General features: G+C 36.1%; 1 protein-coding gene across 1 annotated transcript in view; it reads left to right on the top strand.

The window, feature by feature from the left end:
- The window catches only part of pth1r (parathyroid hormone 1 receptor), a 103,121-nt gene extending 80,156 nt beyond the window's left edge, over nucleotides 1-22,965 (top strand). Inside the window, exons 5-13 of the mRNA XM_039657176.2 lie at nucleotides 4,773-4,867; nucleotides 9,716-9,902; nucleotides 12,231-12,384; nucleotides 14,310-14,370; nucleotides 17,566-17,632; nucleotides 17,910-18,004; nucleotides 19,253-19,394; nucleotides 19,478-19,519; nucleotides 21,305-22,965. Of these exons, the coding sequence (XP_039513110.2) occupies nucleotides 4,773-4,867; nucleotides 9,716-9,902; nucleotides 12,231-12,384; nucleotides 14,310-14,370; nucleotides 17,566-17,632; nucleotides 17,910-18,004; nucleotides 19,253-19,394; nucleotides 19,478-19,519; nucleotides 21,305-21,628 (1,167 nt within the window). The 3' untranslated portion in view covers nucleotides 21,629-22,965. The remainder of the gene's footprint in view (nucleotides 1-4,772; nucleotides 4,868-9,715; nucleotides 9,903-12,230; nucleotides 12,385-14,309; nucleotides 14,371-17,565; nucleotides 17,633-17,909; nucleotides 18,005-19,252; nucleotides 19,395-19,477; nucleotides 19,520-21,304) is intronic.
- The last annotated feature ends 286 nt before the right edge of the window (nucleotides 22,966-23,251 follow it).

The following is a 23,251-nucleotide window of genomic DNA, read 5'->3' as shown; positions in this document are numbered from 1 at the left end:
CCCACTCACGGAGCCAGGATTGCGTTCACCGAAATTTTCAATTGCGTTTTTTATATTCTTCATTCGGTGGCTCTGAATTGTCAAAACACCTCTCAAAATGCTTGCTACGGATGCGAAAAACATAGAAAATTAACGTGAGGTCATATTTATTTTTTAACATGCAAAAATCTTGTGCAAGGACCTTAAAAGTACGGCTGTCAAACGATTAATCGCGATTAATCGCATCCAAAATAAAAGTTTGTGTTTACATAATATATGTGGGTGCACTGTGCATTATTATTTTATATATATAAATACACACACATGCTTGTACATATTTAAGAAATATTTTCATGTATATAGATTTACATATAATTTATATTATGTATAAATATTTTATATATAAATAATATTTTTATCTTAAATATACATGCATGTGTGTGTATATATATATATATATATATATATATATATATATATAATAAAATAAAATGTATAAAAAATTATATTTTACACACAAAATAATTATACACAGTGCACCCACATATATTATGTAAACACAAACTTTTATTTTGGATGCGATTAATCGCAATTAATCGTTTGACAGCCGAACTTAAAAGTATATATCACATCACTATAGTTTGCTAATAATGCTGCAAAAAAATGGTTTGTATAGTAAATTTCCATTTGGCAATGCCTGTTTTTGGATAATCCTGAGAGTTAATTTGTTTACAAATGAAAAGTACTTCTCATTTTACTAAAATAAAAATCTGGACTAATGCGGAAAGCTGTAAAGTCCACTTTGTGTCGTACTGAACTTTTTAAAAAAGACTGCTTAACTCTTTCACCGCCATTGACGGACGTTTCCTTTTATACGGTAGGGGGCGCTATTACACATGTTTTAATTTCACGATCAAAACGCATGCAAAAAAGGAGACGAAATGAGCGATAAAAGCATTGCTAATGCACATTCTTCTCAGCTTTTTGTTGCTTTTTTATGATTCTTACGCATATTCAAGTGATGATAAAAATAAATGAATTAAGCTAAAATAAAGAATAAAGAAGAGGCTATGTTCTTTCTTTTGATATGTTGCATGTTCATGTATTCATACAACAAAATATGTCCATTCAAATTTAGTCAAAATGATCAAGAACGATCAAAAAAACACTGGCGGGGAAAGAGTTAATATCAAGCTCTTCATTGCATTGACTCGTTTGATTTTGCTCTCGCATTTGATTATAATAAGCACTGCTTTGCAGATATATATCTACCACACAATCTCTACAAGCTGACATCTTTTACACTCTTATTTCAAGGCATTTTCATTTGTTTTAGTTCCACGAATTTACATGAATAGCTCAAAATGAGATGATAATATATGAAGTGGCTCATTAACGTAATTTAATTTAAGTTCAGACATTTTCAATTCACACATATCTCGCTTGTTCACTCATTAACAGGTCAGATGGATGAATTTATACATATTCATAACAGTTCTGCCACAGGTATAATTGGCTTTCTAGATTAGCGTTCTTCTCACGGCACTGAGATGTTACGAATCTTCAATTTTTGATTATTTGCCACTTTTGTGGAAGATATCTTCATCTATATTTTGAGGTTGTGCCGATCTGAGAGCCACTTGTCTAGTTAATGAAAAATCCACCCGTGCAAATGAAAAGCCGTGGAGGCGCGCTGGGTTTGGCCATCGCCACTCATGCTAAGTGTTAACAGCTGGCAGGTCTCTGGCTCTATCTCTCTCTCTCGGTGAGTGCGGTCGCGGTGTGAAGTCTCTCCGCCGACTGCAGCCTGAAGTAATCTGGCTTTTGTAAGGCCTCTGAACGGTTTTCGCGTAAGCCACCTCAGTCACGGGGTGTCACCTCGCTCTCCAAATAAACAGACATTCAAGGCTTCATCCGCTTTCATGTACTGTACACAGCAGAAGATGCAAATGTGCTTGAGCTTTGAGTTTAAGCCCAAACAGAAATCACACACGGCTGACATGATTTCCATGTGGTGTAAATAGTAGATGCGAGGTCATAACACACTGAGTTGAGATGAAGGACCAATTAAATGGTTCCAGACTTTGAACTAGTGTACGGAAATGTTGGAGATAATCTGCCATGTAAGGATCTCGCCATTGCAACTCACTTTCATCATAACTAACACCCCAGATAGCAGACTGACATTGAATCAACGTGGAAATATGACATCGAAACAACGTTGATCTGACATCGTTTTGCTCATCGAATTAACGTTGAACCAACGTCAGACGCGTCATTCTTTCAAAACTAACGGAAAATCAACTTGAAATCAACGCGTTGTTTCAACGTTATGAAAGCAAACCAATTTTCGATTTTCATTTAGCTTTGAAGAATGCGTCTTTCCACGTTGATTCAATGTCAGTTTGCTGTCTGGGACGTGCAAACATGCTGTGAATAAGAGATGCATTCCCAGACAGCAAACTGACATTGAATCAACGTGGAAACGACGTCTCTCATGACATTGAAACAACGTTGATTTGCTCATCGAATTAACGTTGAACCAACGTCAGACGCGGCATTCTTCAAAGCTAAATGAAAATCGAAAATTGGTTTGCTTTCATAACGTTGATCAACGTTGATTTCGAGTTGATTTTCCGTTAGTTTTGAAAGAATGACGCGTCTGACGTTGGTTCAACGTTAATTCGATGAGCAAAACGATGTCAGATCAACGTTGTTTCGATGTCATGTTTCTACGTTGATTCAATGTCAGTTTGCTGTCTGGGACGTGCAAACATGCTGTGAATAAGAGATGCATTCCCAGACAGCAAACTGACATTGAATCAACGTTGATTTTGCTCATCGAATTAACGTTGAACCAACGTCAGACGCGGCATTCTTCAAAGCTAAATGAAATTCGAAAATTGGTTTGCTTTCATAACGTTGAAACAACGTTGATTTCGAGTTGATTTTCCGTTAGCTTTGAAAGAATGACGTTGGTTCAACGTTAATTCGATGAGCAAAACGATGTCAGATCAACGTTGTTTCGATGTCAGTTTGCTATCTGGGTCGTTTCCGCTTACGGGAATCATTTTGATAACCGTAAATCAATGTGTGTTTGACCCTTTTGCAGTGGTGGAAAGTAACTAATTACAAATACTTTCGTTACAGTACTTGAGTAGATTTTTTCATTTTTTCTACTTTCTTGAGTATAATTAAATTGTGGTAGTTTTACTCTATTCAATCACTGGCGCTCGTGTTTGAATCAGTAGCGCTAACGTTTCAATTTTTCAGTGAATGTAAGTGCGTATTCTGCTCATAATTAATTATGGCAACTACTGAAATGGGTCACACCATTGATAATACCAGAGCACTGAGCAGTTGAAGTAAATAAAAAGCTCGGCTCATAACATGGACTCGGTTTGCAATGGACGGAGCAAGAATGTAAGTACGTACAGTTCAATTAATGGTTAAGCTCTCCCTGTTTAACAATACATTTAAACTAGATATACGAAGCAAACTTTGTACAAAGCTGAAAAAACAGTGAAATATGATCGCATGATTGATCTGTCAATCAGATGCATGTAAAAGTGTAGTTCGTTCCTATAGCAACAGTGGGCTCACAGCACATTTTCGGTTGGCTACGATTGAAAAAAAGATCATTTAATTTAACATGTTAACCATTAGCCCACTTATTTTTTATTTTTTTTACTGGAAATTTTTTTTCATACTGTTTTATTGTTTTTCATACCTTTTTTATCGGACTTCTCAATTAACCTTCTTTGCTTTCAATTATGAATGATTCAAATCAAAACATTCAAATGATCGTACCTACACTTACTTTTCAAAATTAGTAATAAAAAACAACAGAGGAAGCTAGTAGTCTATATGTGGAGCACTTTTATCATGGATGGATGCACTTTTTTGGGGCTTCAAATTTTCTCCAGTCATTCATAAAGTTTGGAAGAGCCAGGCCATTTTTTAATATAACTATGATTGTATTCGACTGAAAGCAGAAAGTCATATCTTCTAAGATGACTTGAGGCAGAGTAAATCGTGGGCTAATTTTAATTTTTGGGTGAACTATCCCTTTAAAGTCACACATCATTCTTTTGAAAATACCTGAAAGTTGGATAAACTCAGATATATTATAGCTATTATGTGTTTGTCTTCATGTTTCAGCAGTCAAAACATCACTATTTGCAAGTTATTATATCCATATAAATCATTTCCTGAAATGTGTAAGTTCTATGCATCAGTACTGGGCCTTCAGTATGAATGAAACAGATGACATGAGAGCGTTTAGCGCTCCATTTCGCTATATCTCACCATTTTGGGTAAAAATAGAAAAATACTAAAGTACTTTGTAACGCAGTTACTTGAGTAGTTTTTAAGCAAACTACTTATTTACTCTTACTTGAGTCATATTATATTTCAGTACTTCTACTTGTACTCCAAGTACATTTTTACTTAAGTAGCAATACTTTTATTTAAGTACAATTTGTCAGTACTCTTTCCACCACTGCCCTTTAGTCAATGATCGATTTACAGACACATTAAGAGCAATCAACGATTTGGTGATGAAGGTCTGTCCTTGCTGTCTTCCTCCTCAGGCATTACAACTAACACCGTTGCTGCATTACGGTCAGGTTCATACTGTTATATAGGTTTATTAGGTATTCATGGGTTTACTGAGAAAACAAATAAAGCTCTACTGAGCAAAATACACGGGTACATGAGCAATATTGTTATCTTGTGTGCATGATAGACTCACACTCTTCCGCACTCACTCTTACTGTGGTCTTGGTCCTCAGGAGGTCTTCGACAGGCTTTACCTGATCTACACGGTGGGCTACTCCATCTCTCTGGGCTCGCTGATGGTGGCAACCGTCATCCTCGGATACTTCCGGTGAGAAAAACCCTCCTAAACCCTTAACAAAAGCAATCTTGAAGGGGCTTTTCCTCATCCTGGGGGACGTGTGTGTGTGTGTGATCCTCGTATGATAGTGTCTGAACAAAAGCAAGGTCTGTAAATGTGAAATATCCTGACGTGAACACCTTTCTCTCTGATCCATACAGTTCTCACTTACAATATGTCAACATATCTGAGAGTGTAACTCAGAAAATCAAGAGATTTACGCCCATAAATCACACATTTTTCAAGCAAATGCTGAGGAGTCATTTTGTCTCGATTTGTGAAGCAATTAGGTGTTGAATAAATCTACACTGAGCCCCATTGAGTCTACATTATATGTTCGTTTAGACACATCCATCAATGTGTGCATAGTGGTTCGAAAGACTACATTTTTTTAATAAGTTAAAGAGGATCTATTCTGCTTTTCTCCATGTTCATCTGTCGTAAGCTCCGGTTCTCCTCTATATCAGTGTCGGTGTTTCTGAACTCCTGAAACGCCTCCATTGTAGTCTCGAGTTTGAACACGTCACAATATTCCTCATTATAATAATTAATGAGCACAATAAAGGGGCGGGGCCTGGTTGAGGTAGTTAGTAGTGTGTTAAACTGGTGGTTATGGAAAGGGGCGGGACTTTCCCCAAACACGCTCAAATCGCTCGACCAATCACGACACACTGATCCAGCCGACCAATCAGAGCACAGTGTGCTTTCAGAAGGAGGGACAGGAAGTAAACAGAGCGTTACTGACAGACCGGGAAGAGACCTTGTATTATGTCACAACAAGACATGAGCATAACAAATTTATGCGTAAATCGTTCATTACGGAAACTGTCACGTTTGTTTATGAATGGCTTTACAAATGATCTATACAGATATACGAGGGGTTAATGCTTTTGAGCGTGTGTAAAAAGTTTAAAACTTTTAAAACGTTGCAGTTTGACTCGACTAAAGCGATCGGTTTTCCGTCAAACGAATGTGTATCTAATAGTTGACCCAGTGTGTGCGCTGGCCCTTTTTCAACATGAAGACATATGAGTGCATTTATGACTTTAGCGTTCAATCGTTCCATTTTCACTACTAATTAATGCAAAGAGGTTCCCCTCGTTATTTATCCAGTGGGCTTACTCAAATAAAGGGCCGGTGGGTGTGTGGAACGAGCCGCTGACAGCACCAGATGAGCTTGACTCGGCTCCAGTGCGCCGTGTTTTTAAGAGGCCCGTGCACCCGGAAATGCAGGTCAGGAAAATGACTTTAATAAGGGCTCGTTTGGGCTCCGGCTGGACGACCGCCAGTCTTTCCATGGTCTCCACGGGCTCCAGGACATCAGCCATGCGGCGCGGTGGCGCTCCAACATTACCTCCAGTGTCCGACACGCTCCCGATCAGTCCTTCCCAACGGGACGAATGCCGTTCCTAAACCTCTCAGAGAGCAATATCAAACGTAAACCCTAGCTTTCACATTTCTGCAGAAGGACTGGTGTGTTTTTTTAGTAAGAAAAGGCATTTCTCTAAAGTAACACACAAGAAATGAAATGGCTTTTGCGATGGAATTATGGGCAAATATTTATGTCAAGTTTGCATGACGGTAATGATAAAAAAGGTTGTACATCACATTTAAATGACTGTATTTCAAAAACAAAAATATAGGCTTCTTCTTTTTTAGTTGACTGAAATTAGTTATTTGATTTTTTTTTTATTCATTTACATTTTGGATGTAGCTTTCTATGACGATTTTAGTAACTTTAATGTTTGTCTATAGCCATTTTTTTAAACCAATTTGAAACCAATATTTTTTTTTTACTTTTTGAAGTTACCAATCACCAATAGTAAGAAAAGGCATTTCTCTGAAGTAACACACTGATCACACAAGAAATTATATGGCTTTTGCGATGGAATTATGGTCAAATATTAATGTCAAGTTTACATGACGGTAATGATAAAAAAGGTTTAATAAAGATGTACATCACATTTAAATGAATGTATTTCCAAACAAAAATATAGGCTTCTTCTTTTTTAGTTGACTGAAATTAGTTATTTGATTTTTTTTTTTATTCATTTACATTTTGGATGTAGCTTTCTATGACGATTTTAGTAACTTTAATGTTTGTCTATAGCCATTTTTTTAAACCAATTTGAAACCAATATTTTTTTTTACTTTTTGAAGTTACCAATCACCAATAGTAAGAAAAGGCATTTCTCTGAAGTAACACACTGATCACACAAGAAATTAAATGGCTTTTGCGATGGAATTATGGGCAAATATTTATGTCAAGTTTGCATGACGGTAATGATAAAAAAGGTTGTACATCACATTTAAATGACTGTATTTCAAAAACAAAAATATAGGCTTCTTCTTTTTTAGTTGACTGAAATTAGTTATTCGATTTTTTTTTTATTTTTTTTTTATTCATTTACATTTTGGATGTAGCTTTCTATGACGATTTTAGTAACTTTAATGTTTGTCTAGCCATTTTTTTAAACCAATTTGAAACCAATATTTTTTTTTACTTTTTGAAGTTACCAATCACCAATATATCAAATCACACCAAATAATCATGCAAATACAATACAATTGCAATACAATAAAATTAATAAAAGTCAGTATAAATGTTTCTAGTATAAATGTATATATTTCAGTATAAATGTTTGTTTTTTTTTGGCTAAGAAAAAACTTTTTATGTGTGTGATGTCTATTAAAATTATTTTTTAAACCCATATACAATCATCTACAGCGACCACAATATCCTACTTTCACTACACAATTATTTTGGTCAAAATGATAATATCTTTTTACAATATCTATAGAAATGACATTTCAACACCATTATAACTAATCTTTATCAACACATCTAATGTAACATTTAGCCCTGATTTCCCGCTCAACAAGTTATTTGAGATCACAGATAAAAGCCCCAAATCAGAGGCAAATCGGTACGACGATCGCTGTGTTATGATCATCAAAGATGCAACAATCTTAGCTGGTTGAATATCTAGTCCTGATCCAGGATCTGTCGTGTAAAAGTGTTCTGACCAAGCCTGACATCGGGAAAGACAGACAATTATTGGAGCAAAGCAACAAACACCCGCTATCATTATTTACAAGTGGTGGTTGTCAAACAATTTGTGAAATTGTGCTCCTATTGTACAAATTGATCAGTCATTCTCGAGTTGCTCTTGTTTGCTATTGATTGCCTGTGTCGAATGAAGGGGTATTTTGGTGCAGACATTCCTGTACTCTTTAGTTGCAAAGCTGGCCTTGATATCCACTGTGATCTCATGAATAAACATGCAGCATTGTAACTACTATACATCTGCCTATGTGTTGTTATATTCTTGGTCAGTAGTTTAAGATGAGTTAAAGGAGTAGTTCACTTTTGAAAAAAAATTGCTGATAATTGACTCACCCCCATGTCATCCAAGATGTCCGTGTCTTTCTTTCTTCAGTCGAAAATAAATGAAGGTTTTTGATGAAAACATTCCAGGATTTTTCTCCATATAATGGACTTCAATGGGAACCAAACGGTAAGACAGTTTCAGTGCAAACTGTTCAAAGGGCTTGAAACGACTCCAGACGATGAATAAGGGTCTTATCAAGCGAAACGATCGCTCATTTAATAAATAAATAACAAAGTTTAAGTTTTATAAGCTCCTTCGCATTCGTGACTCTCCTGTTCGAACTCGTTCATCAAAACGAACGAATCTAATTTCGAGTCATGACTCGAAGGGTCCTAGATAAGACTCTTATTCATCGTCTGGTTTTGTTTAAAGCCCTTTGAACAGTTTGCACTGAAACTGTCTTACCGTTTGGTTCCCATTGAAGTCCATTATATGGAGAAAATCCTGGAATGTTTTCAAAAACCTTCATTTCTTTTCGACTGAAGAAAGAAAGACATGGACATTTTGGATGACATGGGGGTGAGTACATTTTTTTTTAAAGTGAACTACTCCTTTAAGGGCTCTAACATATCTGAATAATAGTCAAAGATAACTATATAATGTATTTGTGTAGTGTTTTACATATTGACAGCTGTATTTTGAAACACTAAGGCCGCGTGTCCACCAAAGCGTTTTTATCTAGACGCTCTGCTGAAGACGCCGTGCTTTGGGCGCTTAAGAGCGTTTTTTCCGTTGAGACGTTTCGTTGCTATGATACAGAATATCCGCAGCAGTTTGAATGTTGTGACAGTTGGCCGGTGTGGTATTAGTCCCGCCCCTCCTCCACTGTGATTGGACGGCTGGGTAAAAAGTGACAGTGATGAGCGCAGCGTTTTATCCAAAGTTGAACATTTTTCAACTCCCAGTGACCAGTAAAAAACGCTGGGCGCCTCGGTACGCTCATGGCCGTTGAAAACAATTGAAAACATACGCCAGGCGCATGGAAAAACGCTTTGGTGTACACACGACCTAAGTAAACCCTACTTATGAGTTGTCATGAGATCAGACTGCAACGTTGTTTTCTGCAGGAGTTTATCCCTTAATAGACTTGCTCCTGTCAAACCCAGAGAGTGTAGACAAACTGAAGGGAGTTTGGGGAACACATGCTTGCAATTTAGTTTTTATAGCTTACTTTTTGAGCCCTAGATTTTCAACATTTGTGCTTTCTGAACCCTTTAAATCCAAAGAATGTGTTACAGTCAGCGGCAGACTCATCTGGCCCTAATTAAGATTAGTATTGTTCTTCTAGGCCCTGTGAAAGAGCAACCTAACAAACACATACTGCACATCTGCTACCGCATACTGATCTGGTGTGGGATTCTCATATCCGTCGATACCCCAAACCTTTTACGCCTAATTACAAAATATCACCTGTTTGACCTCATTCCTCTCTGTTTTTATCTTGTAGGCGGCTGCACTGCACCAGAAACTACATCCACATGCACTTGTTCGTGTCTTTCATGTTGAGGGCCATTAGTATATTTGTGAAAGATGTGGTGTTGTACTCTGGTGCTGCGCTGCAAGAAATGGAGCGATTCACAGTGGAGGATCTCAAATCCATCACAGAAGCCCCTCCTGCCAACAAAACACATTTTGTAAGTGCAGCAACACACACAATCATATCTCTGGGTGAAGTTCATAGCCGAGGGATCCCACGTTGTGCTGTTGCCATAGCAGGCGGAGCGTCATTATCACCTCACAGCATTTGTTGTTGTCCTGATGTAGTCATTTCCTCATAAACGTGTAACCTGGAAACAGGGTTTTCAATTAAACATTATAATTAAGACTCTTCCAGTAACTATGGTAGTCACTAGAAGAAGGATTATGGATATTCTCGTGGGTCCCGAGAGCGGGATTGATGATGGGTGCTGTGACTTGGTCCAGTAAGCAGTCACCCAGCAACCTCCAATTCCCTTTCCATTTCAGTTCAGAGGAGGCAACGTGCCTTATTGAATCACCCCAGTGTTTCTCTCTGGCCAACTGTGTGTAATCGTGCCATTTGGAAGCGGCTCCAAACACTGACACTTTACATGCACTTTTACACTCACTTCAGTCTGCACACTTCTGTTTCACCTGTGTGTATTTATCATTGTTTACATGTAGTTTTTGTCTCAGTTTAACCCCTTAGCTGTCACCCCCCTTTTTGAGAATGGGGGTTAAAATGCACTATTCACACTTAAATGGTTGTAATTTAAGAATGCTTTGGAAAATATACCCACGTTTGGTCTTGTTTTTTTAAAAGAAAACACTCAGCAGATTATTGCTGAAGTGAAAACACTTCAAAAAAAATTTATGAAACAGTTAAATTTACAGTAAATCAAATTTTATTTTATATAAAATATATATTTTGCAAAAAAAAATCTTTTACTATAAAATCAAAGCCATAAATCTAACCAAGTTATGTTCCAAATTTACGGAAGCCCTGCACCGCAAACTAAAAAAAAAAAAAAAAAAAATCTGTAAAAAAAAAAAAATCTGTAAAAAAAAAAAAAATCTAGCATTTCAAGATTAAAGTCGAAATGTTTCGAGATTAAAGCTGAAACTGTTATGAATGCACAATGTTTCGACTTTAATCTCGAAACATTTCGACTTTAATCTCGAAACATTTCGACTTTAATCTCGTAACATTTCGACTTTAATCTCGAAACATTCCGACTTTAATCTCGAAACATTTCGACTTTAATCTCGAAACATTTCGACTTTAATCTCGAAACATTCCGACTTTAATCTCGAAACATTTCGACTTTAATCTCGAAATGCTAGATTTTTTTTTTTTTTTACAGATTTTTTTTTTTTTACTGACTTTTTTTTTTTTAGCTTGCGGTTCAGGGCTTCCGTACAAATTTGAAGTTGATATCACAAAAATTGAAGTTCCCATGAGATTTTGTTTAGGCGTAGTACCAAAAATAGCCACTGGGTTCCATTGAATTCCATTGAATTTAGTTGTATACATTCTGCCTTTTATTTAAATTAATACATTTCTGTCCAAATATCACTTCTGTCACAAAATTTGGAACCTTGAGACTCAGACCTTTCTGACAATATGTGTTTTGTCAAGATTAGAAAAGGTTTTGATCATAAATAATGATGCCCAAAAGGGGAGGAGCCTGATAAAATAAGTACCGTTTCTATGGTAACGCGACGTTCAATTATAAAACGCTTTTCGCAGGATGAATTCTGAGTTTATAAGCTTTCAAATGATACCTAATTTATGATAACTACTAAAATATGTGATATAATAAAAAGGCGATAACAAATAATATTATATTTTAGAGGATAACATATACATATTATCATTTCTAGAGAATAATATTATACTATAATTTTTTATTTTTTATTGAAAAATACTAGATTATATGTTTTATTATGAACTTTTAGCATAAAAACAGAAGTTTCAATGATTAAAAGTGGGTGCGTCGACTTTTTGTGACAAAGGTCATTTTTTGAGGTGCACTCTTGTAATTACTTCATCAATTACTCTTCCTACATAATTTGTAACACAAAACATAATATCATAATATCTATTTAGAAGTCTTAGACATTTCCAACTATATATAATTTGTCATAATTAGATGACACCCACTTTTCATATGCTGTGAACTGCCTCCATTCGGCGTGCTGAAACTCCATTGGCCAGTGTGGTTCAGTATTTTGGTTAAATGTGTTTCCTCATTATGTCAGCTATTGACAAAACGTCTCATTCCCTCATCTCAGGACACAGAGGTCACGAGAGGTCACCTAGAGATGATTACCATAGTAATTCAGGACACTTGAACAGCGAAAGTAATCAGAACACCTCCTAAGTACTTGTATTATATGGCCCGTCTCTCTAGAGAATGAGTTTTGATTTTGGGGGGATAGTCAAGCTACATGTAGTCTGCATCTCAAATTAAGGTGACCATGATTCTCCTTTACTCTTCAAGATCGGCTGTAAGGTGGCGGTGACTCTCTTCTTGTACTTCTTGGCGACTAATTATTACTGGATTCTGGTGGAAGGCCTGTACCTGCACAGCCTTATCTTCATGACCTTCTTCTCAGACAGGAAGTACCTCTGGGGCTTTACTCTGATTGGATGGGGTGAGTACGCTTGTTCACGTACATCTCCAGTACAGAATTATTCAGCTTCTGGCTACAGACACAAGATCTAATTGCTGCTTTCTTTAGACATCTTCTCTGGGTAATTTGAAGTAAATAACTAAGTGGGCGCTGCATGTTTTGGGGACACATGTGTGTGTATACTTTGGACTTCACGGCTCCTGCATTGTACACACTGTGCGGAAAAGCTGGACATGCACAGCGCATACAATGTGGATGCTGTGGAGCCGAGCCGCCTCTCAGGGTCGAAGAGCCACAATGAATGTTAACGCACTTGATTTGGGGGACACATATTCACAATTAACCCTCTGATGGTCCTCGGTCACTTCTGACCGAATAAGTTTTGAATTATTAAAAATCACGGCTTCATCGGACCGTTATGATACTTGGTGACTTTTTTGGCACTTGGTATGTGAATACAAAAAAAAATTGAGGTCATGATCCGAGCATGCTAAGTGGTCGTAAAAAAATAGTCACACTCGTGGTCTTCGGTCAGAAATGACCGACCCATAGGAAATGAATGGGAAATTGACAAAAGAACAAATATTCTACAAAAAAATCTACAAATCGCCCACGATTCTTAACAGAAGTATACCGCAGTAAAGGGGTGACACTCTACAACATCAAGAGTGCAAAAAATTTACACCCACCCACACACACACATATAAACACACTTTTATACACACAAACACCAATAAATTCAGACTACAAAAAATCTGTTTTGAATTTTTAAAAATCATAGCTTCATCTGAATGTTACGAAACTTGGTGACATTTCTGGCATTAGGTATGTGAACACACAAAAAAATTGAGTTCATGATCCGAGCATGCTAAGTGGTCGTAAAAAAATTAGTCGGTCAAAAATGACCCCCATAGGAAATGAATGGGAAATTGAAAAAACACAAAAATTCACAAATTTTTATTTATTTTTATTTTTTACATTTTTTAAATAAAAATTCGTTTTTGAGATTGTTTCAACTATATATTCAAATCCACCAACAACAACAACAAAAAAAGTGTTCATAAACAGCTGGGGAATTCACATGCCTCTCCATAGGGAGCTGTACATGCCATCTAGTGGTTACACCATGATTCTACGCTTTTTCTCTATACTGTAACCAGATAGTGCTAATTTTCTTCAAAAAATATTTTTTTTCTGAAGGCCTAGACTCTATATTAAACTAAAATACTGCATTAATATTTTTGTTAAAAAAAAAATATATATATATATATATAGAAACATATATATTTCCATTGAAAAAATAGACCATAAATATTGCATAAATAGGAATAAATTCAATTAAATTGTCTCAAAATACTAAATTAAAAAGAATAAATATTATAGAACAAAAATAAATTGCATTGGTTTTACTGGGATGGAAGAAGTTTCATTTTCCAGGACGTGACTCATAAAGGAAGACCATCAGAGGGTTAACTAGGTGTTTTCCCTCAATAAACTCTTTATCGATAGTTAGTGAGCTAGTTGTTGTAGTGGTTATGTTTAGATATGAGGAAGGTTTAACGGATCTAATATAAAGTAGTCATGCAGAATAAAGCATTAATATGCGCTTTATAAGTACTAATAAACAACCAGTATATTTGTAATATTTATACTAATAAGCATCTAGTTAATAGTGCACATGCATTCCCTGATCTATAGTGCTACCCATCATTTTCATTGGTCCCACCAAAATGTTATATGAAATAACTAAAAATAAAACAATTAGTTTGTTTATTAGTTTGCAGTGATATATACCTATTTTACACCAAAACAATTCATAAAAAAAAAATCCTGGCATACTAATTTCTTAATAACTTGTATCCAAGACTATCAAAAATCAAGGCCAATCTTAATATCCTTGAGAGTTGTGTGATGTCATTGGACTTACTAAAGGTGTCCTTAAACAGGTGTTCCTGCGATGTTCGTCACCATCTGGGCCAGCGTGAGAGCCACTCTTGCTGACACCGAGTAAGTGTTTGTCCTTGATATATGTGGAATACAGTATTAAATCAGCTTGTTGAACAAAGCACATTTTCTGAGCATGGTAAATGATGTATGCAGGATGTGTTGATTAATATATGTGTATTGTATTAGGGGTGTAACGGTACATAGAAGTATCCCCATGGTTCGATACGAGTTTGGTACAACATGAACAAGCAACAAATCCCCGACGCTAGGTTTCTGTTCATTTACTTTGAGCAGACAGTAATGAAAATTACAGTTTGTTCCACTGAAGTTGTGACAGTACAGCCAATTTTGAAAAAACTTTTGCTGATAATTGACTCACCCCCATGTCATCCAAAATTTCAATGTCTTTCTTTCCTCAGTCGAAAAGAAATTAAGGTTTTTGATGAAAACATTCCAGGATTTTCTCCATATAATGGACTTCAATGGGAACCAAACGGTAAGACAGTTTCAGTGCAAACTGTTCAAAGGGCTTTAAACGACTCCTGTTCGAACTCGTTCATCAAAATGAACAAATCTTTTTCCGAGTCAATTTGTTCGTTTCATTCATTGAATGAACCAATTGACTCGGGAAAAGATTCGTTCATTTTGATGAACGAGGAGAGTCACGCAGAACAGAGCAAGGCGAGCGTTTGAGCTTATAAAACTTAAAACTTTGTTATTTATTTATTAAATGAGCGATCGTTTCGCTTGATAAGACCCTTATTCATCATCTGGAATCGTTTAAAGCCCTTTGAACAGTTTGCACTGAAACTGTCTTACCGTTTGGTTCCCATTGAAGTCCATTATATGGAGAAAAATCCTGGAATGTTTTCATCAAAAACCTTAATTTCTTTTCGACTGAAGAAAGAAAGACATGGACATCTTGGATGACATGGGGGTGAGTCAATTATCAGCAATTTTTTTTTCAAAAGTGAACTACTCCTTTAAGTGTACTAAGCAGTAAACCATGCATTCTTGTTGAAGAGCATTTGTTATTTGGTCACATTCAGCTACAAAACTGAAACGAATCTCTTGTAATATAAAAGTAGAAAACAAATAGAGTAATGAAACTTTGAGAGTTAACATGCGGCGTCTACTTCACCGATTCCTTGTTTCGATTCCGGTTCCTAACGATTCTCGATTCCGATTCCTTGTTTCGATTCCGGTTCCTAACGATTCTCGATTCCGATTCCTTGTTTCGATTCCGGTTCCTAACGATTCTCGATTCAGATTCCTTGTTTCGATTCCGGTTCCTAACGATTCTCGATTCCGATTCCTTGTTTCGATTCCGGTTCCTAACGATTCTGATTCCGATTCCTTGTTTCGATTACGGTTCCTAACGATTCTCGATTCCGATTCCTTGTTTCGATTCCGGTTCGTAACGATTCTCGATTCCGAATCCTTGTTTCGATTCCGGTTCCTAACGATTCTGGATTCCGATTCCTTGTTTCGATTCCGGTTCCTAACGATTCTCGATTCCGATTCCTTGTTTCGATTCCGGTTCCTAACGATTCTCGATTCCGAATCCTTGTTTCGATTCCGGTTCCTATCGATTCTCGATTCCGATTCCTTGTTTCGATTCCGGTTCCTAACGATTCTCGATTCCGATTCCTTGTTTCGATTCCGGTTCCTAACGATTCTCGATTCCGATTCCTTGTTTCGATTCCGGTTCCTAACGATTCTCGATTCCGATTCCTTGTTTCGATTCCGGTTCCTAACGATTCTCGATTCCGATTCCTTGTTTCGATTCCGGTTCCTAACGATTCTCGATTCCGATTCCTTGTTTCGATTCCGGTTCCTAACGATTCTCGATTCCGATTCCTTGTTTCGATTCCGGTTCCTAACGATTCTCGATTCCGATTCCTTGTTTCGATTCCGGTTCCTAACGATTCTCGATTCCGATTCCTTGTTTCGATTCCGGTTCCTAACGATTCTGATTCCGATTCCTTGTTTCGATTCCGGTTCCTAACGATTCTCGATTCCGATTCCTTGTTTCGATTCCGGTTCCTAACGATTCTCGATTCCGATTCCTTGTTTCGATTCCGGTTCCTAACGATTCTGATTCCGATTCCTTGTTTCGATTCCGGTTCCTAACGATTCTCGATTCCGAATCCTTGTTTCGATTCCGGTTCCTAACGATTCTCGATTCCGAATCCTTGTTTCGATTCCGGTTCCTAACGATTCTCGATTCCGATTCCTTGTTTCGATTCCGGTTCCTAACAATTCTCGATTCCGATTCCTTGTTTCGATTCCAGTTCCTAACGATTCTCGATTCCGATTCCTTTTTTCGATTCCGGTTCCTAACGATTCTCGATTCCGAATCCTTGTTTCGATTACGGTTCCTAATGATTCTCGATTCCGATTCCTTGTTTCGATTCCGGTTCCTAACGATTCTCGATTCCGATTCCTTGTTTCGATTCCGGTTCCTAACGATTCTCGATTCCGATTCCTTGTTTCGATTCCGGTTCCTAACGATTCTCGATTCCGATTCCTTGTTTCGATTCCGGTTCCTAACAATTCTCGATTCCGATTCCTTGTTTTGATTCCGGTTCCTAACGATTCTCGATTCCGATTCCTTGTTTCGATTCCGGTTCCTAACGATTCTGATTCCGATTCCTTGTTTCGATTCCGGTTCCTAACGATTCTCGATTCCGATTCTTTTAAGAGGCAGGGTCAAAAAAGTTTAGCTAACCTTGCTAACCAACGGCCTTTCTGAAGGAAATACTCCTTCTGTAAAAATACTGCTTTTGTCACAAATTTTGCATTTTGCCGAGATTTCGTTATTTTTAGAAAAGTGAAGCCACACTTTGGATCGCCGACGTAAGCTACTCATGTTCGACTCGCGCGGTTATGCCAACACTTCCGGTAGACGCTTCTTCGTTGGTGTTGTTCAGCGGTTTCTTCTTCCGCTCGGCGGACTGTGAATATCGAAACTAGGAATCGAAATTTTAACTTTTGAACGATTCCGGGAAAAACGAAAAGTTAGTCTCTGTTCCAATCGATACTCGATTCTCGATACCCAACCCTAGTTAGCAAACACTGTTGCATTGCCACCGCGCCCCCTTCTGGATTGTAGTGTTATCCGACTGTCTCCACCGAACCGTAGCGTCCGTACCGACCCATGATGAATACAGTGCATGATGCCGCTACACCCCTAATATTAAATATTAATTGATGGCCTTTCAGAAAGTGACTGATCTGGTTTCTGATCTACAGGTGCTGGGATTTAAGCGCAGGAAACCTCAAATGGATCGTGCAGATCCCTATTCTGACAGCAATTGTTGTACGTTTACACAAGTAAAAATTCATTAAAAAAGTTGGTGTTTTTAGGCAAAAAAAGTGTTATATTTTTAAATCAATGAAACAAGTGTAAATTGAGTCATGTTTACTCATTTTTGACTTGTAGTTTAAGTTCTGCTGAGCTTTTATTTGTCTGCCATTGGCTTTGGTGTGAACGCAGTGTAAGAATCCTCAATTAGAGTCATTTCATGCTTCATTTATTTTATTTTTAGTCTCAATTATGATCCAAATTTATTTGTGTGTATTTTTCTACCCCCAAGGTAAATTTTTTGTTGTTCCTGAATATAATCAGAGTCTTGGCAACCAAACTTCGAGAAACAAATGCAGGGAGATGCGACACCAGACAACAGTACAGGTAAGAGTAAACCACATCTGAAACACACACTGCTGTTTGAGGTCAGTGATGTTTTATAAGAAGATGCTTCTGTTCACCAGGACTGAATGAGTATTATACAATCAATAGCAATAAAGGAATGGTTATACTTTTGATTTGGGTCCAATTCTCCAATTCAAAGCATGTATTGGCCTCAATAAACTCCTAATTAGTTGTATATATTTATATAATACCAAAATGTGTAAAAAAAAAAAAAAAAGGTATAGTAACCAAAATATGTGTGTGTGTGTGTGTGTATATATATATATATATATATTATGTGTTTACATAATATATGTGTGTGGTGTGTATAATTATTTTGTATATATAAATACACACACATGCATGTAAACTTTTAAGAAATAATTGCATGTATATACTTTATATATATTTATACAAAATTAATATTATACATAAATATAAATATTTGATACATTAATAGCAAATTTTTCTTAAATATATACATGCATATGTGTGTATTTATATAGACAAAATAATTATACACACTACACACACATATATTATGTAAACACAAACTTTTATTAATCGTCCAGCCCTACTATATATATATATATATATATATATATATTATAAAGTAAATATTTGTGAAAAGAAATTACTTTAGCAAAGTTTTTGCTAATTTCTGTTAATTTTGATAAATAAATATAAATATACTGTCAGTAAAATGTGTTCATTTTAAAAATACTGAAACAAAAGCATTAAAAAAGTAAATATTATGTTAGGATTGAATGAGATCCAAGAATAATTTAATAAAGCTTTACAGTAGGAACAAATAAACATTACATTTTATTATATGATGGTTTTATTATAAATATGGTGATAATATAAGATATTTACCATCTGAATAACAATGTCATGTCAACAAATGGAAAAGTCAGACAGGTATTCATTATCATGTGAATTATTGTGTCTTTTACCCCTTTTTATATATATATATAGTCTTCCCGTTAATGAAAACTTGCTTTAATTAGCTTGAACAAAACTTAAACTTGTAAAGACCTCTGTCTCAAATTATATTCAATAATTTTAGTGATTCTCGTTTTCTACTTAAATCTACATTTTGAAAAACACCTTATATATGCATTTATTGTTATTTTTGATCAATTTAATGAATCCTTGCTCAATAAAAGTGTCAGCTACTTTCATAGAAAAACCCCAAACTTGTGAAGGGTCATGTGTGTTTAACTAGCGTGTGTTTGCGCCCCACAGAAAGCTGTTGAAGTCCACCCTGGTGCTCATGCCGTTGTTCGGCGTTCACTACATCGTCTTCATGGCAATGCCCTACACAGAGGTGTCCGGGGTCCCGTGGCAAATACAGATGCACTATGAAATGCTCATTAACTCATTCCAGGTCAAACTTCAAACTTCTTGAGATGTAGATGATAGATGATTTGCTATAAGTTGTATCTTTATATTTCATGCTCTGTTTTCCAGGGATTCTTTGTTGCAATTATATATTGCTTCTGCAATGGAGAGGTAAGAACGAATTTCTGTATCTTCTGTATCCCTAAACTTTATCTGATAATTGTTAGTGTCCACATGCACAAGACGTTACACTAACTCTGAGTGTTGTACACTCTCAGAAAAAAAAGGTACAAAAGCTGTCACTGGGGCTGTACCTTTTCAAAAGGTACACTTTTGTACCCAAAGGCTGCATATTGGTACCTTAGTGGTACATATTAGCAACTAAAATGTACATATTAACACTTAAAATGTACATATTAGTACCTAAAATATACATATTAGGACCTAAAATATATATATTAGCTCCTGAAATGTACATATTAACACTAAAAATGTACGTATTAGCATCTAAAATGTACATATTAACACCTAAAACGGACATATTAGCACCTAAAATATACATATTAGGACCTAAAATAGACATATTAGCTCCTGAAATTTACATGTTAACACTAAAAATGTACATATTAGCATCTAAAATGGACATAGTAGCACCTAAAATGTACATATTAGCACCTAAAATATACATATTAGGATGATAGACATATTAGCTCCTGAAATGTACATATTAACACTAAAAATGTACATATTAGCACCTAAAATGTACATATTAACACCTAAAATATACATATTAGGACCTAAAATAGACATATTAACTCCTGAAATGTACATATTAACACTAAAAATGTACATTAGCACCTAAAATGTACATATTAACACCTAAAATATACATATTAGGACCTAAAATAGACATATTAACTCCTGAAATGTACATATTAACACTAAAAATGTACATATTAGCACCTAAAATGTACATATTAACACCTAAAATATACATATTAGGACCTAAAATAGACATATTAACTCCTGAAATGTACATATTAACACTAAAAATGTACATATTAGCACCTAAAATGTACATATTAACACCTAAAATATACATATTAGGACCTAAAATAGACATATTAGCTCCTGAAATGTACATATTAACACCAAAAATTTACATATTAGCACCTAAAATGTACATATTAACACTTAAAATGTACATATTAGCACCTAAAATATACATATTAACACCTAAACTAGATATATTAGCTCCTGAAATGTACATATTTACACTAAAAATGTACACATTAACACCTAAAATGTACAGATTAACACCTAAAATGGACATATTAGCTCCTGAAATGGACATATTAACACTAAAAATGTACACATTAACACCTAAAATGTACTTACTAGCACCTAAAATGTACATAGCACCTGAAATGTACATATTAGCACCTAAAATGTACATATTAACACTTAAAATATACTTTTTAGCACCTAAAATATACATATTAGCACCTGAAATGTCCATATTAGCACCTAAAATGGACAAAAGTGAACCTTTTGAAAAGGTACAGCCCCAGTGACAGCTTTTGTACCTTTTTTTCTGAGAGTGTATAGGTACTTGTTTATATAACAGATCCTGCAATAAATGGTCCTGGCAGCGATAGGACCGCAAGATTTATTTATTTATTTATTTTATGTTCTTGCAATTTATACTATTTTTTATAATGTGCAATTATTAATTTCATAGTTTTAACTATTTCAGTTTAATTCACCTACTCAGGGAACGAGGCTTACATGCGTAACCGAGACGTTATTTAGCAGACTTGTTTCAAAAAGTAACTTAGATATTTTGTTGTAAATTGAAAAAGTAAAGCGTTACTTGACTAGTTACTTGAACTCAAGTTACTTGTAATGAGTTTATAGTAGAAGAACGACTTGTTTAGTCCTGATCCCTCTCTTCAGGTCCAGGCAGAGATCAAGAAGTCGTGGAGTCGGAGGACACTGGCTCTGGACTTCAAGAGGAAAGCCCGGAGCGGCAGCAACACGTACAGCTACGGGCCCATGGTGTCCCACACCAGCGTCACCAACGTGACGGCCCGCGGGCCTCTGGCCCTGCACCTCACCACCCGCCTGGGGCCCGGGGCCATCAACGGACACCGCAACCTCCCGGGGTACGTCAAGAACGGCTCCGTCTCAGAGAACTCCATCCCGTCCTCGGGCCACGAGAACCTCCAGGCGGAGAAAACCATCCCGGTGGTGGAGGAGGAAAGAGAAACGGTCATGTGACTTCAGAAAGAGGACTAGTGTTGTGCAGAAAAGGGCTAGCAGGTCCTTTGTTTCCTCAGGATTCCCTCACAGTGGGAGCATCTCAGATGTGTCGGAGACTCAACGGACCAACCGGAGGCCATCAGTGTCCAGGAAACGAGCCGGACTGGAACCTTTCACTGGCAGTATTTGGAGGATCAGGACAGATTTCGGTTATGGTGAGGTCCGATGAGTCTGCTTCTGATGAAAGGTCTGGCTCTCTGGAAGGTGAATTGTAAATAAGATATTTGGACTTATTTGATCAGCACTAATGTCATTTTATTTACACTAGTTCTGAATGATGCCAGATCTGTGATCTTTGTATTATAATAGCTGTTTTTTGTTCGGAGAATGTGATATTTATATTTCTCTAAGCTTTGAGAGTTTTAACAGTACGCTGCAAAAACAAATACGTTCTTCCTCAGTGTTTCTGTGTTGTTTTCCAGCACAAATATCTCAACATTCCCAAATCAAGATAGATTTACTGGAGAAACACGATATTAGGTCTCAAATTTATCAAATATCTGCCAGTGGGTTCATAAAAATACTAATTGTTTTGAGTAAAAACTCACAAAAACAAGACTTCATATCTGCTGCTCTAATAAATGTCTTGATTCAAGAATGCTCAGATATTTTTGTACTGGAAACAATCCAAAAATACTGAGGAAGAACGTCATTTTTGTTTGTTTGTTTTTTTTTGCAGTGTAGATTCGCCAAGTCTTGCCAGACCGTCTTTTTGTCTCAGTGAGTCTGACAGTGAAAGCGGAAGGTATCTGTGTATCACAAAGTACATTTGTGAAACGTCAAAGCATTTTGTTATTAGGACAGACGCATAAGCATAAAAGAGAAATTCTGTGTCATTTTTGTCTACCTTCACCATTGAAATCTACTATAGCAAATTTATCCCAACAATTCATACTGCTGCCATTAATAATACTTATAAAAGCTGGATTTGGTGTTCCTAAGGTGTTTGATAGGGTGTTGATTAACAGCCCAATACAAAACCTTTTACAAAAGCTTTTCAACTGCAGTTTCGTCCATACACTCTCAGAAAAAAAGGTACAAAAGCTGTCACTGGGGCTGTATCTTTTCAAAAGGTACACTTTTGCACCCAAAGGCTGCATACTGGTACCTTAGTGGTACATATTACCACTTAAAATGTACATATTAGCATCTAAAATGTACATATCAGCACCTAAAATGTACATATTACCACCTAAAATGTACATATTAGCTCATGAAATGGACATATTAACACTTAAAATGTACATATTATTACCTAAAATGTACATATTAACACTTAAAATGTACATATTAGTACCTAAATGTACATATTAACACTTAAAATGTACATATTAACACCTAAAATTTACATATCAGCACCTAAAATGTACATATTACCACCTAAAATGTACATATTAGCTCATGAAATGGACATATTAACACTTAAAATGTACATATTATTACCTAAAATGTACATATTAACACTTAAAATGTACATATTAGTACCTAAAATGTACATATTAACACTTAAAATGTACATATTAACACCTAAAATGTACATATTAGTAACTAAAATGTACATATTACCACCTAGAATGTGCA

This window comes from Pimephales promelas, chromosome 5, assembly GCF_988280905.1.
Source record: "Pimephales promelas chromosome 5, fPimPro1.hap1.1, whole genome shotgun sequence".
NCBI lineage: Eukaryota > Metazoa > Chordata > Actinopteri > Cypriniformes > Leuciscidae > Pimephales > Pimephales promelas.
The sequence above is the reverse complement of the archived record's forward strand: the minus strand, read 5'-3'. Positions and strand labels throughout refer to the sequence as shown.